This window comes from Megalobrama amblycephala, linkage group LG10 (genome assembly GCF_018812025.1).
Source record: "Megalobrama amblycephala isolate DHTTF-2021 linkage group LG10, ASM1881202v1, whole genome shotgun sequence".
NCBI classification, from domain to species: Eukaryota; Metazoa; Chordata; class Actinopteri; order Cypriniformes; family Xenocyprididae; genus Megalobrama; species Megalobrama amblycephala.
Window position 1 is genome coordinate 9,642,007 of NC_063053.1, and position 24,697 is coordinate 9,666,703.

The 24,697-nt window shown below is 36.1% G+C and overlaps 2 protein-coding genes across 3 annotated transcripts; one reads left to right on the forward strand and one right to left on the reverse strand.

Moving 5' to 3' along the window:
- Positions 1 to 117: 117 nt before the first annotated feature.
- On the reverse strand, positions 118 to 14,655 carry atl2 (atlastin GTPase 2). 2 transcript variants are annotated; one of them, XM_048204460.1, is made up of 13 exons: positions 14,498 to 14,655; positions 10,944 to 11,281; positions 8,798 to 8,932; positions 8,605 to 8,709; positions 8,436 to 8,486; positions 8,301 to 8,357; positions 5,590 to 5,682; positions 5,373 to 5,511; positions 5,151 to 5,278; positions 4,690 to 4,746; positions 4,371 to 4,442; positions 2,909 to 3,340; positions 118 to 1,016 (listed from the first exon to the last, which is right to left on the reverse strand). In XM_048204460.1, exons 1-13 carry the CDS (start codon positions 14,568 to 14,570, stop codon positions 897 to 899), a joined length of 1,800 nt encoding a protein of 599 aa, XP_048060417.1. In that variant the 5' UTR covers positions 14,571 to 14,655; the 3' UTR covers positions 118 to 896. The 2 variants fall into 2 exon arrangements, with proteins under 2 accessions (XP_048060417.1, XP_048060418.1); XM_048204461.1 differs by lacking the exon at positions 14,498 to 14,655 and adding an exon at positions 14,110 to 14,383.
- Positions 14,656 to 16,111: 1,456 nt separating this feature from the next.
- On the forward strand, positions 16,112 to 23,590 carry galm (galactose mutarotase). Its single transcript, XM_048204462.1, has 7 exons — positions 16,112 to 16,418; positions 18,465 to 18,619; positions 19,390 to 19,596; positions 22,043 to 22,124; positions 22,253 to 22,403; positions 22,485 to 22,659; positions 23,051 to 23,590. The coding sequence occupies exons 1-7, from the start codon at positions 16,238 to 16,240 to the stop codon at positions 23,126 to 23,128; spliced, it is 1,029 nt and encodes a 342-aa protein (XP_048060419.1). The 5' UTR covers positions 16,112 to 16,237; the 3' UTR covers positions 23,129 to 23,590.
- The last annotated feature ends 1,107 nt before the right edge of the window (positions 23,591 to 24,697 follow it).

Sequence of the window (24,697 nt, forward strand, 5' to 3'; positions counted from 1 at the left end):
TTGTAAAAACATTGATAAGCAAAAGCTTGAATGCGATCAAGTTTACACATCTAGTCCATTTGAGCTGAAAATTTCTTTGTATTGCAAGACATTCAAGCAACAATGCAGACAACAATCCAATTTTAAATATTTTAATTGTTTAAAAAATAAATTAAATGGCATAACCTTAAAAGACTGACAAATCAAGTCATGAGCACTCCCATGGGCCAGAAGACGCAATGAAAGGTGCTCTGAACTTAGAGAAGTACAACAAAAGGCAAATAGAGCGTCACATTCATACACATCTCAAAACAGTCTGTAAATTAAATCCTTAGGTGATCTACAGCTGATATTTATATACTCATTTACATGCATGAGGCTATGATACAGTCTAAAACAACACTGTACAGAAAGAGGCCCAGTAGAGGGGTGACTTGGATGGATTTACAACTTCAGCGTTCCTTAAAGGCTCTAAAAATACCTCACAAGAAATCCAGCAAAAAAGCTGGTACATTTCCTCTGAGTAACAGGATGTGGTAGAAGGCTAAATGGAAAATGCTACAGTTCATCCACTGACAGCAGTAATTCAACCGTTAAGCATATAAGAGATTTAACATCTAGTTTCCAAATTAACTTTCAGATTATAAAACATTTGTAGTGCTTCCCTGATAATCCTTCAACCCAAGAGAAATCCAAAGCTGCTTGTATATCTGATGACTTAAACCTGAATTGATAAGCATTTTAATGATGTTCTTTGCCATTACAGTGTCAGTCTGCACGTTGGTGGTGTGGATATTGGTCAGGGTAAATTATGTTGTAAACTTTGGTTAGAGTCTACATGACCAAACATCACAAAAACTACACAACATAAAAGCGGTGATTGTTCAAACACTGGGCAGATAAGGCACAGCAAACTGTCAGTTGGTCTTCAACTTCGTAGCTTGTGTCACCTGATCTGTTAGCGTGGCTCTTATAGAGTTCACAACTGTCTGTCGGACATTTTCTTCCATGTATTGCTCAGTAAGTGGCTTCAGCACCTACAATGAACAAAAAAGAAAACATCAACAATTAAGAACTAGATTTTTCTGCAGAAAATGTGAACAGTGCTTATCTGAACATTTTTAACCTGATGCCAAGTGGTTGCTTACAGGTCAAAGTCAAAAGGAGTCCACCAACAAGTCTCTTGATATGTACATCTCTTGGATTTTTTTTTTTATACACACCATAACCACAAAGGGAACCCATTAATTTCCATGACTTTCTCTGTCATTTTCAATTACTGTATAAAATTTAAGAATTTTAAAATCATACACAAAGAGCAATGTCTAGCTGATTAAATAAGTTGAGCATATGTAGAAAAGATAATATTTACTACATTAAAAAATGTCCATGACTTGATTTTATTAATTTATGAGATTGTATCACCTTCTATATATTTTCTGGTCTGGAACAATAAAATTCCATGATATTTCAAGATGTTCCATGAGCATGAGAACCCTGGACTTAAGGTTATGGGTTTGTTCAAATTCTTACAAGATTAAGACTTTAAAATATCTTAATTTATGTGTTGAAGATTAATTAATGAAACAAGAGATTTCTGTCCCACCATTGAAAGTCCATGCCACTAAAACCTGACGCTTCAAAAAGTTAATAAAAACTTTGTAAAAGAAATCCATATGAATTGAGTGGTTTAATCCAAGTTTTCTGAAGAGACCCAAACAAATACAGTGTGTGGAAGCTCAACCGTGCTTGTTTGATGTGCAAGAACAAACCTTATTGATTCTTATGGAAGCTTAAATTGAGTTCACCCAAAAATAGAAGAAACAACAACAAGAACAACTTGAGGTAGAGTAAATGACAGAATTTTAATTTTTGGGTGAACTATCCATTTAATTTCTGTTTTAAAGATCTTATGAGTGTGGAATCACATAATGGTGAGAAAATGACAATTTTCTTTTGTGAATGAACTATCCCTTAACAAATAAAGACCAATAGTAATAATACATAAAAGCAATTGAAATGCAAAACCCTATATATTATTTTAGTCTAATACCCAGAAAAATTCAGAACTCAAAAGTAGGGCTGGGAAAATAAATCGATGCATCGCGAAATGATTTAGAATCGACTCTGAGATTTTCCAAGTGCATCGCAATTCTCTCTCGAATCGATTCTGAGCATAGTTTTTAACAGCAGATGGCACTGCATGCTTTAAAAACAGCCATACTCTGCTTGCTTCCAATTCCTTACACACACCACTTGAACCTATAAAATGATCATTCATAAAGTTCGAAAAGGTTGAAGCGAATTACAAGGGTGTTTGCAGTGGGCTGTTTATATTAATCTCGCATCATAAAAGCATTCTGAGGAGCAAGTACATTCTCAGATTCAGCCAAACGCACAAGCACTCTTCGTGAGCATTTAAGCATGCAGTTAAAAACTAGCCTAGAGCGCCATCTGCTGTTAAAAACTAAGCTCAGAATCTTTTCGAGAGAGAATTGCAATGCATTCGGAAAATCTCAAATTCAATCCACGAAACGAGAAGCATCGATTTATTGTCACAGCCCTACTCAAAAGCACTTCAGATGAGATAAAAGTAGATGAAAGCATACCATGTGAATTCACATATAAATCAAGTCCTATCTCAACACTCCCAGTAGGATACAGGATGTAAATCTGACATTAGATGCAGGACTGGCTCTAAAATTCATGTGTCCTATGACAACATTTTACTTACTCATGGAGTCCTCTTCTCTGGACTCCATGAGTAAGCTATACTAAAGAGGAACTTGATGGGCTTGACGGTTTATAGGCTAAGATGAATATAAAAGATGACAGGAAAGCAACTGAAACAACAATGTGTGGGGCAGGGGAGAAAAAGTAGAATGTTCCCAACCAACATGCAGAAGCACATCCAGGAAGCATAACTCACCTGTTCCCACAGGGCCTCTGCTATGAGGTCTATAGCCACGCCCACTTCTCGATACTCTCCTGAGTATCTGACATATGACCAGGCACACAACGAGAGCAGAGAAACCCCCATCGCAAGATTGGCCAGAGCTGCGATTACTGATAAACCAATGAAACCTGTTACGGTGGAGACCATGTAGGTGACAAACATGACAGCAAACAGAGTGGCCGGAGTTCTCGCCGCATAGAAAATGTTCTTGCTTTCATTGTGTTTCACAAAATTTGTGTACACTTCATCCAGCTCTGTCTCTAACTGCTGCTGGTAGCGCTGACAGAACTCCACACCGCCCATTTTCTTCACAGAGCAAAACTTCTGAACAGAGGTTTTCTTAAACTCTTCATGATAGCGTTGGAGATCAACTGGGGCGAGGTATGGTTTGTCTCCTCCACATACCTGTGACAAACACGCAACAAAATTATTAGCTCAGACACATTCCTAATCTTTCTAATCACCAGATGCAGATATAACTAAACCGAAGCCGTAAGCATAAAAATGACCAGAAATCAATTTTAATAGTACATTGAGAACTCATCTTTATTGTGATTCTTACATATACTATATTTACAATACAAAATATTGTTAGTCCCGAGATTCTTTGTGTTAGTGAATAAATACATAGATCTGCAATTAGCATTTGAATTCCCTAATGGTCTGGTGGTAGAACTTTTGTTAACCGTGTCAGAGGTTCTGGGATCTAATACGCTCTCGTATAGTTTACGGCCATTTTTGAGAAAAAAAAAAGTAGAGTAGTTTGCGTTACTGGATGTTACTGTCATTCTTTTAACATTTCTATCGCAAAACAGCTAACATGTATTCAAAGTTTCATTATTTACATCTTACCTGGCTCTCTTTCAACTGTAAACTGACACTTAGTGCTGGAATTCACACTCTGCTTCTGTAAACAGTAAACCCCAACTACTTGGCTTGATTGGCCATCTCAATCATTTTGACATTGACTAGCATTAGACCGCTGAGGCAGACCAGTCACTAGACTAAAAATGTAACTTTTAAACCTTTGTCATTCTAACAACATACAGATAGCTGCACAATGAAGTGCAGCAGAGCAAGAATTTCAAATATTGGGGGGACAATTTTGGGGGGACTTGTCCCTCCTCAATGTCTATGGTAGTAACGACCCCGAACTAAACCATAACAGGCATTTTCTTTTTGTGAGTTAACTAGGCCAAACCTACTATTTTAGGGCAATGGCCTCAAGTTATTTTCAGTTATATAGGCTAGCTCATCTCACGTCACGCTCCTGCTATATTTAAATAGAATTTAGGTCCCACTCCATCTATGATCCATTTAGTGGTGAAGAATCTTGACTGAATGCACCTCCTTGATATGCAGGATGCATTTGCTCACACTATCTCCTATTTGTCTGCATGTATGCTGTCATAATAGCGGTTCAAAGTAACTCTACCTGCTCCATGGTTCTGTTATAAGTGTCTTTCGCTCCAGCAATAGCGGTCAAGTTGTTTGCTTCAGCAGTTGCCTGAGTAAAAGAGGCACATGTTTAGGAATCAGTAAGATATTTAAGGAAGGAATGCTGTTGAACTTTTCAAAAGGATCATGGGACACTGAAGACTGAAGTAATGATGCTGAAAATTCAGCTTTGCCATCACAGGAATAAATTATGTTTTAAAATATATTCAAATAGAAGTTTTTTTTTTTTTTTTAAATTCCCTCCTAAAACTTTTCAACAGCAGTTTAGGTCACTTTATAGATGGAGGGGAACATACCTGCAACATGGATTTAGGATGTGGAAGCTCTTCCCCTTGATAGACTTTGATATATGCCTACAAATAAAGGAATGCAAACATGGGTATTTTACTGGATGTTCATAAAGCAGAACATGTTATGGATCTACAACCTGATTGGATGAGGCATGTTCAGTGGCACTGTAAAAAAAGAAGCACACCTGTGACCTCACACCAACTAAAGTCTACATTAATGCATTCATGTTGTCTGACAGCTGTAAACAGGCCACTGTCATGCTAATGCACTGTATTACTTGACTATATCATTTACTAAATGAAACAGAGGTTTCTTGCCTTATTATCAATAAAGACTTGCATCATTTGCCACACAAATTCTACAGGAACACTTGAATAGAGCCTCTTCAATTTAAATCCTGACACAATTTACACCTAATCTGATTTGTTTTTACAGCTGTGATGGCAGCCAAGTAATCAAATCTGACCTTGAAATACTCCAGCAGGTCTCTGCATGTGACTTTAGCTCCATTGATCTCTTTCTCTACCAAGTTCTTTGGTGCCAGCAGTAAAGGCACTAGATTCTGCAGCTCCTTCTTAAACGCATCATCAATGTCTGCAACAAAAAGAAGGAAAAAAAAAAGTTAATGATGAGCCTAGAATTCAGAAGTGCACTTCCATGTCAGTGTCTGAGAGAAATCTGTCCAGACCTTTCAGTCTGCCATCAAAGTAAGGGTTGGTGGCCACCGTAAGACCTGGATGTGGCAGCAGAAAGCAGCCTATGTCGGAGAAACAGCTGTGAATATGCTTCCTAACATTCTGCATCTCTTCGTGTTGATTTGGCTTCACCTGCATAGCACAAATGAAACAGTCACACTTTGCTCGACATGCTGATGCCTTGTTCATCTATTCTGAGCTTCATCTCACCTGTAGTCTCCGCTCCAAGAAGTGACTCCCTCCTTTGAGCCCATAGTTATGCTCGTAAGGGTAACTCCAATCTCTGATCAAAAACAATAATTTCTAAAAGACAGAAAAGAGAAGTGAAGCTACAGATGCATTTTGTTTTACAACTAAATTTAGAAAAAAAACATGTTTTAGTTCAAACAAAACAATGCATCTCTCAATGAACTCTTACACAGACTGATTAGGTTGTAATCGATGCCCAATTTATTCAGGTCATTAGCTCAACTTTTTCAGAGAATAAAAGAAAACTATCCTATTATCAAAAGTAGTCTTTAATTAATCTACTGCACGATCAGATTTCATAGTGAATTATTGTGGTATGAAAATAATTGTGTTGTTTCATCACATCAGTATTTGTGAATTTTTAAATGTTTTTAAAAGACGTCTCTTATGCTCACCAAGACTGCATAAGACTTGATAAAGAATACAGTATATAAAAACAGTAATACTGTGAAATATTATTCAAATTTAAAATTAGAATTTTCTAGTTTATTTTTTAAATAAAATGTATTCCTGTGATGTGCTGAATTTTCAGCATCTTTACTCCAGTCTTCAGTGTCATGTGATCCTTAAGAAATTACTCTTAATATGCTCATTTGCTGCTCAAAAAACATTTATCATCAATGAAAACAGTTGCGCTGCTTAATATTTTTGTGGAATCATTTTAAGGACTCTTGGAGAAATAGCACTTATTTGAAATAGCGATCTTTTATAACATGTCCAATGTCTCACTTTTGATCCATTTAATTGAATTCAGTTTAATTTTGATCAAGTCCTTGCTGAATAAAATTAACTTTTTTTAAAAATCTGACCCCAAACTTGGCAGTGTACATATACAGTGCCCTCCACAAATATTGGTAAATATGAGTAAATTCGCCTGCGAAAATAAATCTGCATTGCTTATCCTTTTGATTTTTCATTCAAAAAATTCACAAAATCCTAACCTTTCATTGAAGTAAAACAATTGAAAGTGGGGGGGAAACTTACATAATGAAATAAATGTTTTTCTCCAATACATGTTGGCCACAATTATTGGCAACCCTAGAAATTCTTATGAGTAAAATATCTCTGAAGTATATTCCCATTCATATTTACATTATTTTTTCAGCACACCAGGGTGATCATGAACATGGAATTGTCCAGCCATGACTTCCTGTTCCACAGGAATATAAACATGAGGAAACACATAGGGCAAATTCCCTTAATCATTCATCACATTGAGAAAAACCAAAGAATATAGTTCTGATGTGCAGCAAAAGATTGTTGAGCTTCACAAAATAGAAAGTGGCTGTAAGAAAAAGCTAAAGCATTTAAAATCCCCATTTCCACCATCAATTAAAAAGTTCCAATCAACTAAAGATGTTACAAATCTGCCTGGAAGAGGATGTGTGTCTAAATCGTCCTAATGCACGGTGAGGAGGAGAGTTTGAGTGGCCAAAGACTCTCCAAGGATCACAGCTAGAGAATTGCAGAGATTAGCTGAGTCTTGAGTCTCAGAAAGCCTAAAAAAATTACCAAACAGCATCTACAACCCCAAAAGTTGTTTAGGAGGGTTTCAAGAAAAATCCTCCTCGCTCATCCAAAAACAATCACCAGCATATTCAGTTGTCAGACAAGACTGGAACTTCAAAAGGGACCGGCTTCTATGGTTTAGAAACAAAAAAAAATAAAGAGCTTTTTGGCAGCAAACCCACCAGATGGGTTTGGTGCACACAGGGATAAAAAGTACCCCATGCCCACGGTTAAATATACTGCTGGATCTTTAATGTTGTGGGCCTATTTTTCCGCTGGATGTCCTGGACATCTTGTTCAGATAAATGGCATCATGGATTCTATCAAATACTAACAGATAAAAATCAAAACGTGACCGCTTCTGCTAGAAATCCAATAATGGGCCGTGGTTGGACATGGACAAAAATGTGTCCCTGAGCACAAAATGAAGCTTCTGCCATGACCATCCCAGTCCCCTGACCTGAACCCTAAAGAAAATGAGTGGAGTGAACTGAAGAGAAGCAGCACCAACATGGAGCTGGGAATCTGAAGGATCTGGAGAGATTCTGCATGAAGGAATGGTCTCTGATCTCTTGTCAGTTGCTCTCCAAACTCATCAGGCATTATAGACTCAGCTGTTATCTTGGCAAACAGACGTTGCAATAATTGGGTGCCAATAATTGTGGCCAATGCGAACTAGAGAAAAACATTTATTTCATAATGAGCTTTTCCCCCCATTTTCAATTGTTTTACTTAAATGAAAGGTTAGAATTTTGTGATTTTTTTTTAATGAAAGATCAAAAGGATAAATAATGCAGATTTATTTTCAAAGCCACCTTTGCTCATATTTACCAAGGGTGCCAATATTTGTGGAGGGCACTGTATACACATGTATAATATATTAAATATGATGGGCACCAGGGTCTGAATTTATTAAAGTTCAACGTTTTTATTAAAGTTCAACGTTTCAGTATTTCTTGAGGGGATATTTATTTTCTATAAACATATAACAGCACAAATACATTCCATACAATCCATCAAAACATTTTATCTGATCGTTCAATGATGGTTGTAAAGTCACCCCTGAAACATTTTAAATATCTGTGGCATGTGTCACTTTTTGCCCTGAGCTTAGGTTAATTTGTGGCCATGACAGACACTCAGTATGGAAATAGCTTTTCTACCTGAAATGGTTTCTCATAGATCTCCTCCAGTGCAAGTCGACCATATTCTGTGAAGAGCTATAAAAGACACATTATGTTACTGTCCCACTTGCACTATTAACACACCACTAACAACATACACCAATAAAGAACTACCTGGAGATGCTGCAAATCATCTTCTTGGATATTGTGAGAAAGATTATAAACCTAAAACAAACAAGGTCGTTGGGTCACATAATATGATAGAGCCTACAATGAATGACAAAGCCCCATGTAATGACAGCCTTTACTAGTGTATGAGCCTCACTAACGCACATCTACATACCTGCACAGAGCTGGTCATGGTGCTTAGAGCAAAAACAGTGGCACAATCTTTGATGGTGGACTGACTGTCAAAGGCTCCCTGAGTGTCCACCAGCAGCACAGCCACCTAAGGACACGCATACATTAGTCTTATCACACAGTCAATATATCTTGACAGTGACATAATACACATCTTCAACTGAACGCCCATTCACCTTATTTCCATCTTCCTTTTCCACAACAAACACCTCACTCCAGGCCTGGATTCCTGTGGTCTCTCTCTCACAGCCTCCCCTCCAGGAGAAACCAGTCAATGGCTCATCATCTCCTCCCATCCATGACTCAGATGACTACAAAGAAACAAAAGAGATTGTTCTAATGAATGTCCTGAAATGCACGTAATAAAGCTTGCATGCTTGCACACATGTGACCTAGCTGGTTTTATAAATGCAGGAAGCAGACCACAAGTTAAGACATGTCAACGATAGGAGTCATCAGGAACTTGTTCTCAGGAATGATAATTCAGATAGACTTATTTTTAACCGTGTTGGAGCTCTCATGTCTTGCATATTTGAATGCATAAGGGTAGTTGACGTTAATTTGCAGTCCTCACAGATAAGGGCATTTTACATTTTAATAATGCGTTATATTGTATATAGTTATATTTAGTGATTCACCGAAATTTTGGCTACCGAAAATTTGCCCAAAACACAAATTTTCGGTTTTGTAGCGCGCCTGCCATCCAACACTCACAATAAGCTTTAAGACTTTATTTCATATTAAAAGGCACAATGAGCAATTTTCCAATTCTGTCGATTTTGTCATGAAATTCAAACAACAAAAGCCGTTTTGGTGCTTTTTAATATGCCACGACAGATCACTGTAGCGCCTCAGTTCAAGCATCACATGAACTGATCATCGCTTCCTCTTTATTACTAGTTATAGCATGAAATAAACATGAATGAACATCAGAAGGTATGTTGAAAAAAACAGTACAACTTACTGAAATGTATCATGTCATCGCTCAATCTGTGTTTCAAAGGGGAAAAAAATCAACCATTTGAACAGCTTGTAAACTGAAAGGTTTTCAATTACCATAAACTCGTTTGTTAACTATAAAAAAAAAAAAAGACTTGGAGTGTTTTGATAAATATATGCACTATATTGCATTTTTATTACATTTTACTTAAACTGTTAGTGATGTCTTGATTATTTAAAATATGTTTGAATAAATCTGTCATGAAAACAAATTATTAGTTTATTATCATTTTAATGTTTATATTTTACCAACAAATTGGAGTAGAAATTATTTAATAGTAGTTATTAAAAAGTCTGCCTTATTGTACAACTTATTGTTTTATTTGAGTGTTGATTTAAATTTGATTAATAAATAAACTATAGTAGTCAACATTTGAAGTGGATCAAAACCTTTCATCAAAGTTGTCCCAAAACCTTCTTCTTAGGACAACTTTGATGAACTTTTTTGATCCACTTCAAATGTTGACTACTGTATTTTTGGGTTTTAGCCAAGTGCATTTTCGGTGGATTGTTGAACTAAAATGTAGAAACAAAATGTGGATAGAAATACTATTTAATAATTAGGGACTACATTAATGACTGAATAATGACTGAAAATGAAATAACATATGTACAAACAAAACAAACATTTTCTCATCAATTGTTGAAGCAATATTTTGAGGACCCTTGAAAGATATTAAGAACACCAAATAAGAAAATTTCAAGCTTTTAAAGATAGGGCTGAAGTTTGACCTCCTTTTGTTAATTAAATTTGTAAAGCTTATGTGAAACTACTCACGTTTTCATTTTTATCAGTTGTGTAGTATGATACCTCCATATAATAAAAGAGCATAACGTATAAAATTAGAAGGCTCTATTTATTTGTGTTGTTGCAGTGAATATAAGTTTAATACCCAGTTTCACAGACAATGCTTAAACTAGTCCTAGACTAAAATGCATGTTTGAGATGTTTTAAGTGAATGTAACTCACACTGACATATCTTAAAATATGCCAGCGCCATTATTTTGCATCAAGATGCACATCAGTAATGTTTTTTTCTAAGGCGCATTTATAAAAGCTACTAAAATGTCCTAACTGAACTAAGGCCTAATCCTGGCTTAGGCTAAACCCTGTCTGTGAAACCAGGCCTAAATGTTTTAGAATTAGGTGAATCAAAAGTAGATTTTAAAAAAAATGAGAAAAGAATTAACGGTGACCAGTTTTTACATCTAAAAACACAAGTCCTCATTTACAAATATACACATTTTAATCAGAAAATCCTTCTTTGTCTCCATTTGTCAACTACCATATGCTTACATCAGTGGAAGGGGGTTCATTCTAACCTGACTGTGCATGTAACGTAGCATGAAATCCAGCAGGAAGGATTTTCCCTTGCGGAAGGCACCGGCCACAGACACCACAACTACGTTGAGATCCTTGACATGTTCCTGCATCAGGATTTTTTCCAACGCAACAGCATCCAACTCAAACTTATGATCATCCTCACTAGCAATCACAATTTGAATAGGTCGAGCCCCCTCTGGAACTGGGTCCTCCTCCGGCTCAAGCTCTTCTGCTACAGCACATGGTGCCACACCATTAGTATCAGAGCTGAACTCCTCCAGTGAGCTCAACGCCTCAACTGGCCGGCACAATGGAACATCTTCCACACCCGTCATATCTGTAGGGAAAAAACAGTAAAAAGTTAATTGCAGGGAATTACTGGTAATTTGTACATTTAAAGGGTTAGTTCTGTCATCATTTACTCACCCTCATGTCGTTCCAAACCCATAAGACTTTCGTTCATCTTCGAAACACAAATTAAGATAGACAATAACCACTTTGACACTTGAAAAAGTTAATAAAGAGATCATAAAACTAATCGATATGAATTGAGGGGTTTAGTCCAAATTTTCTGAAGAAATACACTAAACAGATTTAATTTAAGCTTTTATTCACATCTAAATCATCAACTCACACATCAGCTATGATAAACGGAAGCTCAAGCACGTTTGCTTGACGTGCGAGAACCAATGAGGTTCATTCTTGTGTGTTATGCAGCACGTTCAAACTTCAGGAAGAGGTTTTTTCTTGTGCATCAAGCATGTTTATGTTCTGTTTATATTCGCTGATCAGTGATTATGTCAATAAAAGCCAAAAATACTATTCAGCGTATATAAACCGAGTCTCTTGAGAAAATTTGGACTAAACCACTCAATTCATATGGATTCGTTTTACATTGTCTTTATGAACGTTTTGAAGCGTCAAAGTGTCAGTTAAGTAGCCGTCAACGGAGAGTACAGAACTGGCTCAGATTTTATTAAAAATATCTTCATTTGTGTTCAGAAGATGAATGGAAAATCTTACGGGTTTGGAACGACATGTAGGTAAGTGAATGATGACTGCCTGGCAAAAAAAAAGTCACTGTTTGGATTTAAATAGGCAAATACTTTGAGTCAATGACTCTTGTGAATACAAGATCTTGACCAAAAATTGATGCATTGTATTGGCAATGCAAGAGTCAAGCACTCTGTAAAGTCTACTCCAGCACAACCCAAAGACCTTCAACGAATTTACGGTCTGGACTCAAAGGTGCCAATTCATGTGTGAAAATGATTCTCAAACATATAGCTAATATGCTAGACACATAATAATCACAGCAATAATGATCCAGTCATAGACTAAGTATTTGTCTATTGACAGGTAAATACAAACATCGACTATATATTGCAGCTTCAGCCTTAAATGTGTCACTGTTTAAAATGTCAAAAATAATCATCACTATTTGCACTTATTTTGTGTAGGCAATATTGGCCAAAAAAAGCATGCATGGATAAGAAAAATGTACATAATGAACACAGTCCTTGATGTTCAGACATGAGTTTTCTGACGTTTGCAGCTTTGCTTTTAAGCACTCAACTAGCAGCTCATTACTGTGGTCACTTTCTATTCCAGGAGTGTGTGGGTCTCTGTTCTAACCCCATGCACTTTATCCATGAGCTGTGATAAGCCTAGATCCCTTCAGCCACAGGGCTAAATTTGGTCATTTTTCTCCTCTGGTTAAGACATATGTAACACAAAACAAACACCATCTCCCCTTGCTTTAGTCTCCTCAGGCTCACGGCCAGATGAACAGAGCCCCTGGATCAGAGTCAAGCAGTGTCAGAGTGAGCTAACACACTCCAAGGACACACTAAACAGGGGACAGTTCATTCAGAACTGCTTTATACACACACACTGTTTGTAATAATACATTAGAGCTGCACGATACTGGAAAAGTTGAGAATCACTTTTCTTTTCGGTTTAAAATAGAGATCACGATTCTCCCATGAATCTGAATAGACTATTTTTTTTTTTACATGTTAAAAAATAACATGTAATTTAGAAGTTCTGATGTTAATTTCTGCAATCTATTTTATATATATATAAAAAAAAAAATATATATATATATATATATATATATATATATTTTTTTTTTTTTTTTTTTTTTTTATATATATTTTGTGCGACCACCCTTTGCATTTAAAACAGCTCTTGTCCAGGTGCACTTGGGCATCATTTTTCAGGTAGCTTTGAAGGCAGGTTTCTTAAAATCTCTTGGAGACACGGCCACAGTTCTCCTGGATTTAGTTTGTCTCAGTTTCATCTGGTTCTTCATGTAATCACAGACGGATTTGATGATGATGAGATCAGATCACTGTGTGGAGCACATATACATATATACATATATATATATATATATATATATATATTCACTCCGATTAATTCCAAAGTGAAAATGTTGCTAGTTTTAAAAACTAACAGGAAAAGCTATTGAAAGGCCCAATATCATTGATGCGGACTACTAACTTGAGCAAGACAGGACATACAAATCAGACAGACGGGACACCATTATCTAAAACAACAACCACCTGCATGCATGTGTCTTATCAGTTTATGAACTGACTGATGTGTTTGCTCAGATAAAAACTAACTTAATATAATTGTCCTGCGCACTTTAACATCATAACATGTTGATTTACTGGACACACCAGCGAAACTCTAAGTAAAAGTAAATTTACATGGCAAATTACCCTGGTAGGTCCTGAGACTAGACACACAGGACATCCACCACCCTAAAGCTTAAGGGAGAAAACAAAACACACTACTTATGCCAAAAAAAAAAACCTTTTGAGATGTATATGGATACAAATGATTCCCTAATGCGAGTTTGATACAGTTTCCAGCAGTGCACTAATTCTTTGAAAACCGAGTGCGGGTTCGTTTCTGTGCGCGCGCACGAGCTCACCAATCACAAAACAACTGCCGAATTCAGTGAAATATTAAAATAATTTAATATTTGTGAAATACATTCCACTCACAAACTATCATAATATTGGATTTTAACACATAACGCATACTGAACGGCCATGACAAAGCAAGAAAGTAAAAAGTCTGGCTCCAAAGTTTGCAAGGTTGCAAATTAAGCCATCTAATAATAGCTAGCGTAAAAATAACTGAAGAACTCACCGAGAACACTACAGTTTACCAATAAACATGCGCTTAAAGTGTGTATATCTCGCATGAAACCGATATGGTGTCAATAACAAGCATCAACTCTCTGAAGCGCGTCTCACGAGGCTTTTAACTCTAGTAACCCGAGTCAACAAGAGCTGAATGTTAGTCAAACTCTCTATTTCAGCTCTCAGGGCACGAGGCGATCCGCTTTCTGACGCGAATTGATTCCCACCTGGTCAAATTTGACCGTGACCAGAAATAATACGAGTTCAAGTCCAGTTTTTAACTTTTAACATGGCATTAAACGCAGGCTAACGCAAACTAACAGAGAAGCACCAGTGAGACACAATCACCGAAGAACGGACTTTCGATGATACACGATATGAAATGAGATAGTCACCTTCATCAAAGTTGTGGCACTTGCGGTTCTTCGCTGAGAAATGCCGATTCCTCGGTCCGCTGTCTTCCGCCATCTTGGTTCTGTTGAAACTTTGCTGCGTGACGTAACAGCCCCAGTTTCACTGTACAGTTGAACTTCATGCTCTCATTCAGAGAATCAGAGATGTTTGGGAAACAAATGAAGATGGGTTTGTTTTTGTGGATAATAAACTTACAATAAACGATGATATATTACAGAATAAACAAAATAAAATATATAATGAAGAAGGAATACTCCTTATTTATGTCACAAATAAGCATATTTGTGGCATTAACCATGTGACTCTTTATACAGATGACCAGATTTCGTCCACTGAAGCACAAGATGCTTGTTGGATGTCGTGTCATGCTAGACATCATGATTTAAAATCATATTTTTATGAGGGGGGAAATGCACAATCATGCATTTTCATTTCAGCAATCTCAGACTTTTGGAGCCCAATATGCACAGAATACCATAGTGCATTTTTTTCTGAGAAGCTAAATTACTGGAAGAAAAGAGGTGTGAAGATTTAAAGGAGGAACCCCCAGAGAGAGCATATCTAGGACTGTTCTATTTTTAGACTGACACATTTCAAATCCATTTGTACATGTGTCTCGTTTCATTGCTCTCCAGGTCAGAATGTCAGAAAATAATTATTGAAAAAGAAATAAATAATGAATTCATTGAAATTTAAAAGGGAATGAGCATACTAATGTCTGATAATCATCAGCAAATGAGACTGTGATAAAAAAAATTAATAAATACAACAATTAGTGATCATTATCCAAACATTATTATAATTTTGGTTATTGTAACAGGATTCCAGATTAATATATTCAGATCAGAGTCTGTTGCATTTACCTATTGGTCCATGCAACATGCAAATTTTATGATTTTATTAATTTTATGAGTCTAATGTATTTTAACAGTATTGCAATTAAAAATGGTTGGTTAAATGCACCTTACAAAATCAGAACAGCAGCAGCAAATGGGCCAAATATTCCACATAAATGCGCAGTACTGCCCCAATCCAGATAGTGGCAGTATGACACCAACAGAATACAAAAGAAGCAATTTGGATGGTAGTGATGGGAGAAACGAAGCTTTTCGTAACTTTGAATCAATTGAACCAATTGCTTCGCAAAATGATTCACTGATTCGAAGCTCTCGAAACGTCACACGCTGGTGACTCCTGCTGGTCAGAACGGTGTAAATGCATCTCGGCTCAAACACACATAAAACAACTGCAAAAGTTTTATTGAAGGTGTATATTATATGCAATAAACATATAATCGAATACCATTAAAAATAAAGTGTCTTTATTTTATTAAATTGTTTTGTTTGTTTTATGTAGAGCTTGGTTAATCAATAAGATACTTTTAATTATATACAAATGTGTCATTAAATGTCTACAAATTTTAAAAATTGATCTGAGATCAGATAAAATCTGGTTCATGGGTTCACAGAAGATCATCCCCCCCTAGCGGCGAACCATTAAAATTTCGAAACAGTAATGACGTAGCGAAGCTTTGTTTACTGAAATCACGTGACTTTGGAAGGTTTGTGAATCTCTGGTTCGAAGCAAATGATTCGCAAATGTTTCGAAGCTTCACTAGTGGGCGGTACTTTGTAGTTAACTAACTCAAAGTGTTGTAACTTTCTTTGCAATGGTGGACGTGTAAGTCCTGTCTAACGTTAGAGCAAACAGATTCATTCATAATGACCGAGGTGTGTAAAGAGGAGTTCGGCACTGCAGTGGGTCCAGTGGAAAAATGGATCCTGCTGTCCTGCAGTGTGAGTGTGGAGATCATCTCTCTGGGCTGTGTGATAAAGTCCATCAAAACAGCAGATCGCTGCGGTCAAAATGCGGATATAGTGTTGGGATACGATGACTTAGAAGGCAAGTTCTGTCATTCAGTAAATGGGAAATCAGAGTTGGGAGCGTATATTTTCGACTGACATGTTAATCAGAGACAGCTAAAATAATTTCTTAACCTGTTTTAACAATTTCTTTGCTTATTCTTGCCAGATGTGTCCTCTCAGTACAGAAAAGAAAATGAGAAGTAATGGTTCTTTAATATCTCAACTGTTTCTGATATATTTTCTGAGATATTGAAGAACAAATGAAGGCTTTTTATATCTTTTTAAGAATAATTCTATTTTCCAGTTGGTATTCAGTAAAATTTCTGTATGTAGTCAGGCATTTCTCATGAAATTCTCCCAAAAATCAAATAATCTAAGCTGCTAAATCCACATTTATTTTCTAACTCTAAACAATTGACTCATTGACTCATTTGTTTCATTTCAAGGGATTTAGGAGATTCTCCCTATGAAAAAGCCATCAGTAATTATTAAAATGTTCGGCCCCACTTTACATTAAGTGGCCTTAACTACTATGTACTTACATTTAAATTAATAATTTGATACAATGCACTTATTGTGTACATACATGTTTTATATTTGAAAAACACCTGCATGTAATTACATGTGTAATTAATTTCTGTAATTACATTTATAATTACACTGTTGACCCATCCCTTACACCTTACCCCTACCCTTAAACCTACCCATACCACCAAAGCTTTCCCTAACCTTACCCGTATCCCACTTCAATAGCAGAAAAAGTGTTTTGCAATTCAATATGAACCCAATAAGTACATTATACTTATTTTTTGATGAAAGTGCATAGTAGTTAAGGCCACTTAATATAAAGTGGGACCAAATGTTCTAATAAAAAAAAATGTAATATAACAATGTCTTTATGGGGGAAATGATCAAACTGATTAAAGCAGCCTTTTTTATATTCTTTCATTCAAAGGGTAAAACATAAAAAAACATTGGGTGTTTATTTGAAAAAGAAAGTTCAGTGTATTGCAGGCAAAGCCAATATCAGAATTAATCTAATTAAAAATGTTATACATCATATATTTAACCGCACTGCAGAAGCTGGGCCAATAAAAAATCTTCACTTTGTTGCCCAATTTGTGCTTTTAAAATAGCCAATATAGATATTGAGAAAGCAGGGTAGCTGATGCCCTTTATGAAATATAATTGAGGGAATTGAACAATTGCACAATATTGAAACTATCCAAGATTGTTCATAGATTTTGAAATAAACACAAGGTTACATATAATTTCTGTAATCCAGTGGTTCTCGACCAGGGGGCCTCAGCAAACTTACAAGTGACCCTGAATATGACTTAAAATTATTTAAAATAACACAAAACAAGCTTTTAATAAGCTAAACAATTAAATCAAGACTTTTTTATATATATTTTTATTTAATTGTATTCGCCCCCTAAACAACTAGGATTTGGCATGGTCATTTTTATAAAGGATATACTTTTGTCTAGCAATGCCAAGCTCTAAAATATTTTATTAGGTAGAATGATATGTTTAAAAAAATGTATCCAGTAAATAATTAACAACTGTAAAAGTCATGCAAATTCATTGGTTAAAGAGAATGGGAACCCTTAAAGGAATAGTTCACCCAAAAATGAAAATTATCCCATAATTTACTCACCCTCAAGCCATCCTAGGTGTATATGACTTTCTTCAGTCAGCAGAACACATTCAAGACTCTGATTGTGTTCGGCTGGAAGAAAGTCATATTCACCTAGGATGGCTTGAGGGTAAATTATGGGATAATTTTCATTTTTGGGTGAACTATTCCTTTAAGAAGATTCAGCTCTTAAAACTTTTGGAATTGTGACATTTTTATTTACAGAAACTAAGAGAGTAAATATATTGTTGTGGACAATTGGGGCCTTGGAATCAAAAAGGTTGAGAACAACTTCTGTAATCAGGCATAGTTATGGGCAGATGATTTCAGAATAACCAAATGTCAGCCTATTAATCATCCTTGCCAATATATCTGTCTATCTCCAGACATAACTATAGAGATACTAAATGAAAATAATGATTGATTTCCTTTATTTCACTCTAGGATATGTCTCAAACCCTCGCTACTTTGGAGCTGTGGTAGGCCGGGTTGCAAACCGCATTGCAAAGGGCCGCTTTGTGATAGACGACAAGGAATATAAACTGGCTATAAACAATGGACCCAATGCTCTGCATGGAGGACTGAAGGGATTTGACAAGGTAAACAAATAATTACATATACATCTATCTTTTTTGGTCCAAAACAATTTTCATTAAATGTTATTTGTCATTTCTTTCATGCGAGTCAGCAGACATTGTGTCGTTTTGTAGACATTTCATTAAAGGATTAATTCACTTTAAAATGAAAATTACCCCAAGCTTTACTCACCCTCAAGCCATCCTATTAATAAATATCCTGATGCATTTAACCATTATAATGGCAGTGTATTGAACCAGCGAGTATGAAGCTCAAGAAGTGCATCCATCCATTAAAAACGTACTTCACTGCTCCGAGAGGTTAATAAAATCCTTCTTGCATTTGTGTAAGAAAAATATCCATATTTAACAAGTTATATAGTAAAATATCTAGCTTCCGCCTGACCGCCTTCCATATTCTACATACAAAGAAAGTGTAAAACTCTTGCTATTCAAAACGCTTATGCAATGTCCTATACCTTCCCTATTCAAATTACGAAAAAAGCATAACTGATATTTTTCTTACACAAATGCATTGCTTCACTTCAGAAGGCCTTTGTTAACCCTCCGGAGCCATGTGGAGTACGTTTGTAATGGATGGATGCACTTTCTTGAGCTTTCACTGCCATTTATAAAGCTTGGATGCATCAGGATATTTATTAATATAACTCCTGATTATGTTCATCAGAAAGACGAAAGTCCTATACATCTAGGATGGCTTGAGGGTGAGTAAAGCTTGGGGTAATTTTCTTTTTAAAGTGAGCTAATCCTTTGAGGACATTTGTGTGCTGTAGGCCGTGTGGACCACAGAGGCTGTGGATAACGGAGTGAAACTGCGTCACAGTAGTCCAGATGGCGATGAGGGTTACCCAGGGAACCTAAACGCTTGTGTCACCTACACACTGGAGAAGAACACACTGAGTGTGCTGTACCAAGCACAGACTGACCACACTACACCAATCAACCTCACCAACCATTCATACTTCAACCTGGCTGGACAGGTAGGGCTACATGGAGAGAGTTTCTAAACACTGTCTTACACTTCATGATTAAAGTCTGTGTGAATTGAAAGTTGTGAACAACGTTATGGTGAATTATGTCAGAGTGAAACAGAATATGAAAATGAACAAAAAATAATAGTGGGGGGCTTGATTTTAGCGCACATCATTGCCATTTCAGACTGACAGCTGGCTACTTTTCCTAAGTTTGCCACCTGAACACAAAAAAGTAGTTGGAGTTGATTCAACAACGTTAAGTGTTTGGAAAAAAAATCCTTAATCTGTCCCTCATGGACACTTTGGGCACTCGTAGGAAATGTATGGGTGAATTGTGGTACCTGTTTGGTACCATTTGCTTTTTTGAGTTATTGATATTTGATGTGTTTGTTAGAAATAAATGATTACTCTGTCTCCTTCTTTGTCTTTTCTTTGTAGCATGGTCAGATTTGTCTGTAAGCATATTTTGGCATCTTTTTATAGTCTCACCCAACACAAATAGTTTTTAAAAAATTCTACAATTTTAACTTGTGATAAAATTTAATTCTTAAGAGGTTAAAGGGTTAGTTCACCCAAAAATTAAAATTATGTCATTAATGACTCGCCCTCATGTTGTTCCAAACCCGTAAGACCTCCGTTTATCTTCAGAACACAGTTTAAGATATTTTAGATTTAGTCCGAGAGCTTTCTGTTCCTCCATTGAAAATGTATATACGGTAGACTGTCCATGTCCAGAAAGGTAATAAAAACATAATCAAAGTAGTCCATGTGACATCAGTGGGTTAGTTAGAAGTTTTTGAAGCATCGAAAATACATTTTGGTCCAAAAATAACAAAAACTACGACTTTATTCAGCATTGTATTCTCTTCCGGGTCTGTTGTTCATCCGGGTTCAAGACTCCGCAGTGACGCTGCTGATGTAAGACGCTGATGACGTGTTATCTGGTGCGCCCGAGCTTCGTTTACAGTCTGAGGGAGACGCACGCTTTATTCAAGCTATTCTACATTGTTTGTATTTTGGTATTGCTAAATTTTTTAAAATGGTGCGTAAGTGTGCATGTCGCGGATGTCCTAATCGCCAAAAACAATGACGTAAAAGTGCATTACCAACGCCGACAGATGAAAGGATTCAATGGAATCAATTAAATGGAATCAATTCAATGGAATCAATTCAATGGAAAGGATTCCGGAAGAGAATACAATGCTGAATAAAGTCGTAGTTTTTGTTATTTTTGGATCAAAATGTATTTTTGATGCTTCAAAAACTTCTAACTAACCCACTGATGTCACATGGACTACTTTGATGATGTTTTTATTACCTTTCTGGACATGGACAGTCTACCGTACATACATTTTCAATGGAGGGACAGAAAGCTCTCGGACTAAATCTAAAATATCTTAAACTGTGTTCTGAAGATGAACGAAGGTCTTACGGGTTTGGAACGACATGAGGGTGAGTCATTAATGACATAATTTTCATTTTTGGGTGAACTAACCCTTTTAGTTTGTTACAACGTTGGTTTAGAGATTTCAGCCTATGCAGCCTGTGAGTACTGCAGTCATCTAATGGGCTTTGATATTTCATGTAATTGCTATTTTTATACCAACATATGTCACCAGATGTTGCCAATGTATGCCAAATGTTGAGGTTTTGGTTGTTTCAACTTACTGGAATGAATATTTTTACTTAAAGCTGCAGTCCGCAACTTTTTTTGTGTTAAAAATTTACAAAAATGATATAATGAGAATACACAACATGAATCCATTTTCCAAACCGTGTTTTTGTCTTATCCTGAATCATTATGGTACACTTATAATAAGTGTTTATATTCGGACTATTTCAGACCAGACTGGTAGGACTCGCCGCAGAGTATCACAGTAACTGCGTGACTCGCCATAGACATACACAAAAGTAGCTCCGGCTACAATGTTCCTCCGCAAGACGCATGCAGTTCTGTTTATTAACCGCTAGAGGGCCAAAAATCGCTGACAGCAACTTTAAGTAAAAAAAATTAAACATAACATAAAAATTTTACATGAAAGTCAGGGAAGTAATTTTGTCATTTTAGAGGTAAATAAGGTCAAAAATACCAACAACAAAAAAAAAAAAATCAGCAAAGAAATGCATAAATTGAGTGTTTTTACTTTAATGACATTTGTTTAAAAAAAAAAAAGTTTGGGATCACACCTGTGACACTCATGCCCAAATTTATCCACAAAGGACTCATTAAGGGCTGCTCTATGAAGGATGCTTCAGGGTTAATTAGGGTTGGTGCTAAACTCTGCAGGACAGTGGCCCTCCAGGAGCAGGATTGGCACCCCTGCTTTTTAAATAATAATCAAGTAATTCACCATAGACAGTACGTCTACTTTAACAATGAACACACTCTTGATGACTATATTTAAGTATTCCTACAATCAATAAATGCTGTTTAATGTCCCACGTTCTGCAGGGTACACCGGACATTTACGACCATGAGGTGACCATCTCAGCGGAGTCGTACCTGCCTGTGGATGATACAATGATCCCCACAGGTATTATCACGTTTTTTATTTATATTTTAGAGAATTATATCTTTTTAAACATCTATAATCTTACCTTACATCACTCCTGAACAGAAACTGTCAAACGTGGTTTTGTGTGGTTTCTGTACTATGTACAGGGGAGGTGAAATCTGTGGAAAAGACCCTGTTTGACCTGAGAAAGCCAGTCCTTCTTGGCTCTAGACTGAAAGAGCTGCCTGGTCCAGGCTTTGATCACAACTTCTGTCTGAGCTCACCTGGTCAACCGCCACTGGAGCGAAAATGTGCACGGTGTGTCATTTGTATTGGAATATTGAGTTCATGATGTAACACTTTGTGTCTTAATATTACTGTACATGTTGGTCTCTGTAGAGTGGTGCATCCTGGGACGGGTCGTGTCCTGGAGGTGAGCACTACACAGCCTGGGGTTCAGTTCTACACCTCCAACTTCCTGGATGGCACATTGAAAGGGAAGGGTGGAGCTTCTTACTCCAAACACAGTGCCTTCTGTTTAGAGACCCAAAACTGGCCAGATGCTGTTAACCAGGTAATTTAATTAAAAGTACTTTTTTTTTTTTTTTTTCTCTCCAAATAAACAAAGTTGTGGCACTTGATCAATGTACACTACCATTGATAATTTGAGGGGCAGTAGGATGTAATTTTTAATACTTTTATTCAGCAAGGATGCATTGGCATGCAGTTGTTTATTTTAAATTTTAATAGTATTTTACAATATTACTGTTTTTATTGTATTTTGATCACCAAATGCAGCCTTGGTGAACATAAGACTTCTTTTAAAAACATTAAAAATGTATTAATTTTTTTTAATGGTAGTGCACATTATACTATAAATCATATACAGACCCTTTTTGTGAACTTGTTTATATGAATGAATCTAAATGAATGAGATATTCTATCTGTTCTCTGTCTCTCATCAGCCTAATTTTCCTGATGCTCTGCTGAGACCAGGAGAGACGTACACACATACAACACGCTTCACGTTTTCAGTGGTGTGAAGCTATATGAGCATGTGAATTTTACTTTTCCAACATTATACAATAGCACTTTTTCCTGACACATGATATTGTAGTTCTGTAATTGTCAATAATTTGCTCATTTTTTAGTAGAAAATTGAAACAGTTATCAGGTGAACATCCCACTTTTATTAAATTAAGAATAGTATGCAAGTGGATGTGTAAACTGAAATTGTGTATTGGGTGATAAGTGACACTTTTGTGTGTATGATGCGAGATGATCTGATCTTCTCCTGTAAGAGGTGATCCAACTTCCACTGCAACTCTTTCAGCCTTTTAGCAGAGTATACTGCTAGCATTTGGGATTTTGGGGAAGCTTTTCAAAATTTTGCTTATGTATGTGACCCTGGACCACAAAATGTAAGTCACACAGGTATATTTGTACCAATAGCCAAAAATACATTGTATGGGTCAAAATTATCGATTTTCTTTTATGCCAAAAATCATTAGGATATTAAGTAAAGATCATGTTCAATGAAGATATTTTGTAAATTTCCTACTGTAAATATATCAAAAATTTATTTTTGTGAGTGGATATGTATTGCTAAGGACTTCATTTTGACAAATTGAAAGGCGATTTTTCAGATTTTTTTTTTTTTTTTTTTTTTTTTTTGCACCCACAGATTCCAGATTTTAAAATAGTTGTATCTCAGTCAGATATTGTCCTATCCTAACAAACCATACATCAATGGAAAGCTTATTTATTCAGCTTGTGATGTATCTCAAATAATGACCCTTATTACTGGTTTAGTGGTCCAGGGTTACATATTTTCATTGAAATATCAACTGGGAAGTGACAGAAATGAACTTTGCCATTAAAGGGTGGTATTTGACCACTTAAATTGATTTCCAGGGACATTTTTTCTCACCATGTTAATGTATACGTAATCTTATAGGTGAATGTATTTTAACTGCATGTACAACTGCATAAATAATGTTGAGATTATTGTTTTAAATATAGAATAGATTATAAAATGATGGGAAGAAAATGAAATTATGAAATTAAAACCGCCAGTAGGTGGAGGCAAATCACTGCCTTAATGAGTAAAGAATTAATTCCACTGATTTGTTCGAAACGGCTGATTCTTTCTGGAATGAAGTAAGTGACTGAATCACTGAATCGATTCGTTCAAAACCCCTGCTTCGTTTAGTAACGAAACACCACTGTGTGTTGCTCGTCTCAGAGAAGTGTACGTAACTCTTTTGCTGAGGCTTGTTTAGAAGTATTTTCTTTGGAGAAACAGAGCAAAAACAGACAATATTGGCAATATTACGTCTAAAATGTCACTTATTAACTTTTTCTTTACTGAACTGTTATATAAAATCAATATTTGCTGTCATCCTGATATTCTGGAAATACTGCTTAAGTAGTCTAAAACTTAAACCAGAGCCATTTTTCCCAATATATCAAATAAAAGGAATAGTTCAGCCAACAGTAGCCTACTGTATGATCAAAATATTGCCACGTTATGTTTACCGCAGGTTTTATTTTACTCATAAATTGAAAACCCCCAATATAAAATCCTACAGTAAAATCTCGAGGGAATCACT